At 45.7% G+C, this 10,431-nt stretch overlaps 1 protein-coding gene across 1 annotated transcript in view; it reads right to left on the bottom strand.

Annotated features, from left to right (window-relative positions):
* PRKRA (protein activator of interferon induced protein kinase EIF2AK2) overlaps window positions 1-7,551 on the bottom strand; it is a 31,098-nt gene extending 23,547 nt beyond the window's left edge. Inside the window, exons 1-2 of the mRNA XM_075829522.1 lie at window positions 7,337-7,551; window positions 5,294-5,463 (exon numbers count right to left, since the gene is read on the bottom strand). Coding sequence (XP_075685637.1) covers window positions 5,294-5,463; window positions 7,337-7,392 — 226 coding nt within the window. The 5' untranslated portion in view covers window positions 7,393-7,551. The remainder of the gene's footprint in view (window positions 1-5,293; window positions 5,464-7,336) is intronic.
* Between the last annotated feature and the right edge of the window lie 2,880 nt (window positions 7,552-10,431).

A 10,431-nucleotide genomic window follows, 5' to 3' on the forward strand; every position in this document is an offset into this window, starting at 1 on the left:
CATTCGGGATTTTGTCAATTGCAAAACAGCGGGGGTGGTTTACCTAATTACATGCCCATGCCCCCTAAACTATGTGGGTAAAACAGCACGACAATTTCGACGCCGGATAAGGGAGCATGTTGGAGATATTATCCATGTTAGGGACACCCCAATATCTAAGCATGTGCATGCTAAACATCAAGGCCATGCAGCATGTTTAAAGTTTCAAGCAATTGAACTCATTAGACCCCCAAAAAGAGGAGGTGACTGGGACAACCTAATTCTACGCAAAGAAGCCCAATGGATCCATAGACTGGCATGCATACAACCAGCGGGTTTAAACGAGCAGACTAATTATACGTGTTTTATTTAATATACAATACCATTCCCCTTAAGGTGGCCAAATTTCACCTTGGGTTGCCTCTGTGGGTGGGTGAATTCCATTTGCATAGTGCACTATGTTCGATATGGCCATATTGGCCAGCCAACACATAAAGAGATCTTTTGTCAGATTTTTCAAATGGAAGGGACTCAGTAAACTTGTCCACCTAATATGTGTTTATTAGCTTAAGAGTTGCGTTGTAGGGTAGTCCACTTGCGGTGGGTAACTGTCCCGCAAGATATACTTAGAAAATAAATTATCGTTTTGCGCTTACCTTCCTCTTACTTGGCAGTCCGGGCGACACGTCCTTGGCTTCTACTGCGCCTGCGCGTTCGGCATGATGCGGTCGATGATGACCCCTGGCTGTCAGCTGACGGCGGGGGGTCACATGGGCAGGTGTCACGAATCGAGAGGGTGTTGTGATTGGTCAGTTCATGTATCGCCGCCAAATACGAGGGGTGGAGTTTAGGTGTTTATAGTAACCCAGCGCCTGCAATGAAGTATGCCGTTGACATCGATACGTGCATCTTCCCGTGACGCACAGCAGAATATCTGCTGTTGAACACTATTATCGCTGGTGATGAGGCCAGAGTTACCAAGATACGGACCCCTGAGGATGAGTATCTGAAACGCGTAGGGTCGTCTATTGTATATGGAATGTCTGCATAGGGGACAGTAACCTTGTGTTACACCCAGCACTAGGAGATCCGGTGATTTATTTCGGACACTGGTGTTTCTTTTGGGGATTGTACTATTGCTGTGCCCAGGATATATGCTGGTTCCAGACAAATATTGTTACAAACACTGAGATATATCTATCATAATGACTCAGTGTTTTCTGTTTAATACGTTTTTTAATTTTCACGGTGGGGCTCATTTCACAGTGGTGTGTTACCCCTGTTTTTTAACGAGTTACTATTAAAAGGTATATTTTACTCAGTTGTCACTTCAGTGAACCTTCTAATTTTTTCATATTGTGGGAGCACAATTATATTTATATCAATTTATACAGTGAATTCACCCACACAGTGCCCCCTATAACAGTGCCAGATAGAGAAGCGTAATTTGCCACTCCACAGAACAAGTTTCTACTGCTCTAGAGTCCAGTGGTGGTGGCTTTACACCACTCCATCTGACGCTTGGCATTGTGCTTGGTGATGTAAGGCTTGTATGCAGCTGCTCAACCATAGAAAAGCATGCCATGAAGCTCCCGGCACAGTTTTTGTGCGGATGTTAATGCCAGAGAGGGTTTGTAACTCTGCAGCTATTGAGTCAGCAGAGCATTGGCGACTTTTATGCAATATGCACCTCAGCGCCTGGCAAACCTGTTACCTAACTTTACGTTGTCTGTTACTTCGTGGTTAAATTGCTGTGGTTCCTAAATGCTTCCACTTTGCAATAATATCACTCACAGTTGATGGTGGAATATCTAGGAGGGAAGAAATGTCATGAACTGACTTGTTACAACGGTGGCGTCCTATTACAGGACCACGCTGGAATTCAGTGAGCTCCTGATTCATCCCACGTGACCGCTGCAGCTGCAGACTGAAACGTCATGCTAGCAGGGCGGTTAATGTTGCAGTTTTCTGCAGTGGACACTCCATGCGAAAAACTGGAACTGGAATTCCCTGCGGTGCACAGGGCGGATACGCTGCGTGCTTTTACACAGCGTATCCGCCCTATGTGAACTCAGCCTAACAAACCAGTTTTTGTTTTTTTCTAAGGGGGCATTTTCAGCCCATGACCCCATATAAAGTGTGGGAGTATAGTCTGTAAAAAGCAAAAGATAGGACATGTCCTATCTTTTGCGGAGGCTTTCTACGGCCCGGAAACCTTCCTGCAAATATTTGGGAAGGTGTTCATGGTCAATAGAAATGATTGTTCCATAATTGCGTACAGTAATTACGGTCCGCAATTACGGACGAAATCTACGGTCGTGTGCGTAGGGCCGTAGCTTGCATTCACATGCTGGGGTTTTGCCACAGTCGCACATTATTTGCAGCTGCCATATGTTACAATCTAGTGAATGGGATTTTATGTAGTGCACTTGGAAACCACACGCTTTAAACGGGATACGGTGTTATTTTCCCTCGTTTTAAGACCACAGCATGTCGGGATTTAGTGCCGTTTGTGTTACACTTTTCCACATTGACCTGAAGGGAGGGAAGCTGCAACATTGCAAACTGTGATCAAACCAGAATGTATTTACATTTTCCTATCAGCGATGAAAGTTTTACTATCCAAAGAGAGTTTTGATTTTTCCTGGCACATAACCCTAAGCCTTTCCTGCTACATAATGAACCAAAATCTCAGCCCTATTTTGTTGGATGAACATTAAAAAGTCTTTGCTTATTTGGTCCTCTTGGAACGTCGTCGTTGAGCGCGGTCTGCTTCACGTGAACTACCGATTCCTCAGCCTGATCGCCCAGAGTGACCACACACCCTTCTTTATCCTGCTTTCTTTGCCTCCTTACTTCGCTCCCCTCACCCTAAGGGGTCCATAGTCACATGTTACAGTTGAGGTGCGGCTACAACCAAAAACAGCATGCATTTTTACCGCAATTTGGTTATTTTTTTGATGCAGTAAAAAATGCAACTGCATAAAAAAAAGGACCAAGTCGTGGTATAAATGCATGCATTTTTCGGATGAAGTTTTTTTCCGATGCGGTTCTAAACGCTTCTCAACCGCAACGTCTGAATAGACCGTACAGGTAGGGCTACACCTAGACTTTTTATAGTAAATCCTTTTTTCAATAGAGTAACCAAAACCTTAAACGGGTTTTGCCATAATCATTATTTATCACCTATCCACAGGAATGGACGACAAATATCTGATTGGTGGACCGCTGGGATCCACATTGATCATGAGAACGGGCTTACCTTGCCATTCCTGGGAGCCCCATAACGAATTGAGCGGTAGTGCGCATGCTCGACCACTGCTCCATTCACTTCTATGTGGCTGCCAAGTGCTATCTGCTTGATATATATTCCTAATGTATATCAACTATGTAATTTACTTACTGTTAAAATGTATTAGTTTTATCCATGCAAATTTTGTTTGAAGTTACTGCCACTAGGTGTCTCCCTTCCTGTAATCTGATGTCCAGGAGCAGAAAGCAGGAGCAGAGAGAAAGACACAAATGCTGCCCATAGAAGTCTATGGAGAAGGAAGCAGGAGGAAGGAGCAAAGAAGAGAGAGACACAGACACGCTGCTCATAGAAGTCTATGGAGAGGGAAGAGGGAGTTTATTGAAAGCGGAGACACAGACACGCTGTTCAAAAAAGGTCTATGGAGATGGGAGGGGGAGAAGAGAGGAGACACAGGCTGTTTGTAAGCGTTCTATGTCATCCTAGTGCTGGATTCTCAACTATACTGGTCTGTACTTATGTATAACCTCCTCCATGCTGCTGAAGCTTCTATATACTGTATATGTTATAGATAGAGATAGGAGAGTATGAATCTCTTCTTCTGTGTGTGCAGTGTATAGAAGACATGATAGCCGCTAGACTCCGTCCACTAGCTTAGATAAAACTGAGAATTAGGCTAGATTCACACGAGCGTTGCAAACCACGGACGTGAAAAACTAGTTTTTCATGTCCAAGGTGCATCCGTGCTGTTCCCTGCGGGACGCGTTATCACGCATCCCCCATAGATTAGAGTTTTTTCAGGGACTCTTCACACGCTCCGCTGAAACAACAGCCGTGTGAACAGCCCCATTGGGTTACATAGGTCCGTGTGACGGCCTTTGTTTCACACGGTTGTATCCAACATTCACATGAATAAGGTCTAAGGGCCTGTTCACATCAGTGTTGGCTTTCCGTTCCGGGGTTCCGGATATCAAAGTGCCTGCGCTATTGATTCAGTCAGAAAAACGGAAACCTGCCGGAATGGTGACGAACGGAAACCATTAGCAAGGTTTCCATCACCATTGATATCAATGGTGACGGAAACGAAAGCTGTCGTTTCAGTTTGACTTTCCGTTGCGGGGTTCACCCGACGGAAAACTCAGACGGAACACCAGAACGGAAAGCGAACGCTGATGTGAACAGGCCCTTAGAGAAAGAGAATGCTGAGGGGAAAACTGCTAAATAATATATAATACAAGTCATATAATAGAAATAGTGTTATTCCTCATGTACATATGACCGCTTATTCTGAAAAGTCAGGTACGCTTTAAAATATTTGTCTTCTCTGTCTGATATTTCACTTGCCTTTGTTTTCCCTGTTTGTTGAAACACCAGTTGTCTTTTTCACATTCCCTGCTACTCCCTGACATTGTGGGACGCAGACATCCTAGGTTTGATTGGTTACTGGAAACAAACATCTGTCTTGTTGCCTACGAGTACTTGGATGTTAAAGGGGTTGTCTTACGACTCTTATCGGAATCCCCACCCGGCATTACGTTTCCCCTGCAGAGGTCGCTACAGAGGAAATGTAACATTCCCATGCTTAACAAAAAAAACGGCTGAAAATACAGAGCTGTTTTCAAGGGAAAACAGCTCCTGATTTTCAGCAACTAGCGTTTTTTGCGGCTGTTTTTGGAGCCGTTTTTCTATTGAGTCAATGAAAAACAGCTCCAAAAAAGGCTCAAAAAGTGACATGCACTTTTTACGAGGCGTTTTTTTGACACAGTCGTTTTTAAAAATGGGCGCATAAAAAACGCCCAGTGGGAATGAAACGCCGTTTTTCCCATTGAAATTAATGGGCAGATGTTTGGAGTCATTCAGCCCCTGTATTTTTATCCGTTTTTCAGGGCGTTTACGGCCCGAAAAACGGCTGAAAATAGTCCGTGTGAACATGCTGCCCATTCAAGTGATTGGCCATGAACGTATTAAATGCGTTGGGTCCACCAGAGTAGCTATCTGTTCTGGCTAATAAAGGTAGGGTCTTCAGTATTATTATAAAAAAATATATATAATTTTGTTACAAACCTATGCACGATATCTCTCCTATAGAAACACGAAATGTGAAGCTTGGGTTATGGGCTTGTCCATCAGCCTTTTCGAAGGTGTACACAGGGGGGCTGCCGGTCTTGATTCCAAATTCATGCAACAGCTGAATGGGTGTCTTGCATGGGGTGGTTGTAGCGAGTTCATTTAAGCTGTAGAGAAGAAGTGACAATATATAAACAATTACACCCAATGGGTATCCTACTGTTGTGAGGCTCATGTGTTTCGCCTGTAAAAAACGCGCAGCCAATAAGTGCATCGCAAACAGCTGCAATTTTAAGGAAATAAAACACACAAATGGGACTAAAGGACCTTTTACGCGTGCCAATTATCGGTCAACGAGAATATATGAACACTCGTTTCTGATCATTGCACTGTGTAAACAGGGCAACGATCTGCCGATGAATGAGCAAACGCTTGTTCATTGGCTAATCGTATAGTTTATGTAGCATGAAATATTATCGTCATTGGCAGAATATGTCCCTGTGTAAACCGAGAGACGTGCTGCCGACACGATAGAAATGTATGGGGACGAGCGGTCGTAGTAACGATCGCTCATTCCCATGCATTGCTCCTTGTAAAAACAGCAAATGAGCGCCGATCAACGAGCTGCCTCGTTGAGCGGCGCTCGTTTACATGGTCCGTATCGGGCAGAGTAAGGCTGGATTCACACGAGTATGTTCGGTTCGTAAAGGACGGAACGTATTTCGGCCGCAAGTCCCGGACCGAACACAGTGCAGGGAGCCGGGCTCCTAGAATCATAGTTATGCCTCTCCGTGGAACTACTGTTGTCCTGCAGCGAGGCAGGGACTCCTAGCATCGTACATAACTATGATGCTAGGAGCCCGGCTCCCTGCAGTGTGTTCGGTCCGGGACTTGCGGACGAAATACGTTCCGTCCTTTACGGGCCGAACATGCTCGTGTGAATCCAGCCTAAGAGGACCCGAAGATGCAGCAGGAGAGACAGTGGCGCCTTTATTTTGATGATTGGCGATGGTCCCAGGGGCTAGACCCCCCTCTGATCAAAGTCTAAGGATAGGCTATCAATGTTTGACCCCCCAAAAAAAACTTTTCATTTAGTCACGTCATAAAAGAGTAAGGTCTCATGCATATGGCAGTGTTAGGCTGGATTCACCTGAGCATGGACCCATTCACTTTCATTCAACGCGGACACCTTTCCGTAGCGCTACGGGTGGGTGTCCAGGCCGTGGAACTGTACCGAAAATTATGGAACATGTCCGTTCTTTGCATTTATTTGGGAGCACGGCCCGAAAATGTGGGTGGCAGTCGGCCGTGGCCGCAATCGCGGGTCGTGTGCATGGGGCCTAAGACCACAATATGGTCCGCAATTATGGACCCGCCCGGTTCTATCGGCCGCGGAAACATGCTGTGTATTTCCCGGCACGGACACCTCTCCGTAGCACTATGGGAAGGTGTCCGCGGACAATAGAATCGGGCGGTCCATAATTGCAGACCGTATTGCAGTTTTCCCACGGTCGTGTAATGGGCCTAAATGTGGGAAAATACAGCAAGGAAACTTGAGTGCTCACGTTTATAAATGACAGGGAAGAACCAATAGTTGAGGGATGGGGGTGGCAAACCTATAAAATCCTACATTGTGGCATTGCCCCATAGTGAGGGATGGGAGTGGCACCCCTATAAAATCCTAGATTGTGGCATTGCCCCATATTGAGGGATGGGACCCCTATAAAACTCTACATTGTGAAATTGCCCTATATTGAGATGGGGGTGGCACCCCTATAAAACCCTACATTGTGGAATTGCCCTAGATCTATATATCAGACTCACCAGCGGTTAATATTCCGCATAGTGTAGTACAGTAGGAATCATCGGGCGAGTCCTACACAATCGATCACATACCGCAGCGCGCCAGGGACAGGCAAACCGCAGGACCCCTCTATTTTAATATGGGAAGGCAGGTTGGGACTTGTAGTTCCCCATGCAGCGTGCAGCCCTCATTGTTTGTACGGGAGCACAGCTATTCACACCCTTTTAACCTCGCACCTGTTGGCTTTGTCAGAGCTCCTTTTAGGCGCGGCTGGAAACCTCTCCCGGGACATGATGGCGGAGTGGGGGGGAGAGTGAGACCTGCTCTCAGAGGATTAGAGCCGCGCAGAAAAGGTTCTCTACCGGCCGGCGGATCCTGCAGTACTTTCTCTCTCAAGGAGGGATTGATAACGGAAGGGGCAGGACTATACGCATCTTCTGCTCCGGCGGAGGGATACAGAAAACTGATCCCATGGTGATAGGAAGAGGAGGGGCTATCGCGGCAGAGAAGAGCTGGTACTCAAAGCTGTTCTTCACTAAGGGGCGTGGCTTGATGGGCTGAGGACATATGATGGGTGTGGTCTATATGGTAATGAGTGTAGTGTGATAGGGATAGTTATAATAAGAGGCGGATGGTATGTGGAGCAGCGTTATATAAGGGGGAGAGCGTCTATAGTGATGACAAGTCCAGAGAAGAAGACGTATACGCGTCCCCTGGATGCACTCAAGCACGTCAATTCTTCAAAGCGGTTTCTGACATAAAACACACTATATGGACAAAAGTATTGGGACACCTACACATTGCACTTACAGGACAGGAGCTTATCCCATAATACACACATAAATAATGCCACCATATATTTTATATATAAACAATACCTATATAAAATGTCTACATTAATAATACCACCATATACTGTAAACACTAATAATACTGTACATATAAAAATACCCCCACATACTATATATATATATATATATATATATATATATATATATATATACACTGTTTACATATACACTATATATAAACATGCTGTATATTTACATATAACACTGCTATATATTGTATATGTAAATACAACTGCTATATACTGTACACACCTATAATCAGGGCGGATTATAATGAGGGCAATATGGGCAAGTGCCCGGGGCCCGAGGCTGGAAGGGGGCCCAGTTCGCCCCAGTTCGCCCCAGTTCTCCCTTACCGGCTGTTAAAATTACAGCCGGTTCAGAGAGCCGGAGTGAAGCGGGACCTCTCACCCAACCAGTGGCGTAGCGACAGGGGCCGCACTACACAGTAAAAAGTTACTATAGTAACGGGAGCCGCGGGCTCGTTACTATAGTAACTACAGTACTTACCTTCCTGTTTCCGGTGTACAGCGCATGACGTCACCACCATCCTGTAGTTCAGAGTCAGGACATCCGCCGCGGCTGAAGAGCAGGGTAGGTTTCATATCCCTGTCTGTTTAAAGCTGATTGGCGGGGTCCGACTCTCAGGACCCCCGCCAATCACCTGTTTTGAAGGGGACGCAGGGCTCATATGAGAGCTGGTGCTTCCCCTTCATTCCGGTCACTTGCTCACATTGTGAATCCGTGTCGGCGATTCACAGTGTGAGCGAGTAAGTGAAATGAAGGGGAAGCAGCTGACGTAACAGCGCTGCGGCCCCTTCAAAACAGGTGATTGGCGGGGGTCCGGGGAGGATAAGCCATCAATGTTTAGGGACTGGACAATCCCTTTTAAGCCTACGATGTTGCAGGCTTAGAGGGCCCATGAGACAGGATCACAGATTGTGTGATGCTGTCTGCTGGGCCCTGTATCTAAGCCAATCACATGGTAGGCTTAGATACAAGGCTCATGTGTGATCCTGTCTGCTGGGCCCTGTATCTAAGCCAATCACATGGTAGGCTTAGTTAGATACATGCCCCTTGTGTGATCCTGTCTGATGGGCCCTGTATTTAAGCATCTTACATAAGCACATGGTAGGCTTAGATACATGGCCCATGTGTGATCCTGTCTGATGGGCCCTGTATCTAAGCATCTTACGTAAGCACATGGTAGGCTTAGATACATGGCCCATGTGTGATCCAGTCTGCTGGGCTCTGTATCTAAGCATCTTACTAAGCACATAGTAGGCTTAGATACATGGCCCATATGTGACCCTGTCTGATGGGCCCTGTATATAAGCCTACCACATGTACTGTATAAGATTACTGTTGTCTGCTGGACCCTGTATTTTGACAGACAGTATCACACATGGGCCCTGTATCTAAGCCTAGCACATGTGTTACTAATCATTTTGTTGTGTTTTTTTTTTTTACAGGTTCGGTCGTTGGACTACGTCGGATTCGAGGACTACTTCGATGACGGCGTTTTTATTATCAATAAAATGGTTAATGAGGGTTGTCTGGGTGGTTTTTATTTCAATAAAATATTTTTTCTACGTCTTTGTTTGTTTTTTAAACTTTATTATTACCGCCTTAGTAATGGACGCCGGCTGATTGACAGCGTCCATTACTAAGGCGAGGCTTAGTGTTAGCCGGTGCAGAGGCTATCACTAACCCCCATTATTACCCCGGTACCCACCGCCACCAGGGCTGTCGGGAAAAGCCGGGTATCATCCAGTACCTGACCATCTGTAGTGATAGTCGGGCAATGGGGCGGCCGCAAGCTGGTATTATTAGGCTGGGAAAGGCCAAAAACTGTGGCCCTTCCCCCCTGGTAATGTTAACCTGCTGCTGCTTTCTTGTATCTGGCTGGTTATGAAAAATGGGGGGGACCCCGCCAGATACAACAGCAGCAGCCTAGCATTACCAGGGGGAGGGAGGGTCACTATTTTTGGCCTTTCCCAGGCTGATATTAGCAGCCTGTGGCTGCCCCGCTACTGGTTCGTACCCGGCTCTTCCCACTACCACTGGTGGCGGTGGGTACCGGGGTAATGGGGGTTAGTGTTAGCCTCTCTGCCTGCTAACATTAAGCCTCGCCTTAGTAATGGATGTTGTCAATCAGCCAGCAGCTATTAATAAGGCGGTAATAATAAAGTTTAAAAAAATACAAGGACATATAAAAAATATTTTATTGAAATAAAAAAACAAACACAGCCCTCATTAACCATTTTATTGAGAAAAAAAAACCGCTACCATTGAAGTAGTCCTCGAATCCAATGTAGTCCAACAACCGAACCTGTAAAATAACACAAACACACAAAAAGAATTAGTAACACATAAAAAAGCAAAACAATTCTTATACTTACCTTTTCTGGGTCCAGCGCTGAAAACCGCAATGTCAGCAAGCTGGTCCCTATATCTAATCCTATCATGTGTGATACTGT

This window comes from Rhinoderma darwinii, chromosome 6 (genome assembly GCF_050947455.1).
Source record: "Rhinoderma darwinii isolate aRhiDar2 chromosome 6, aRhiDar2.hap1, whole genome shotgun sequence".
Lineage (NCBI taxonomy): Eukaryota > Metazoa > Chordata > Amphibia > Anura > Rhinodermatidae > Rhinoderma > Rhinoderma darwinii.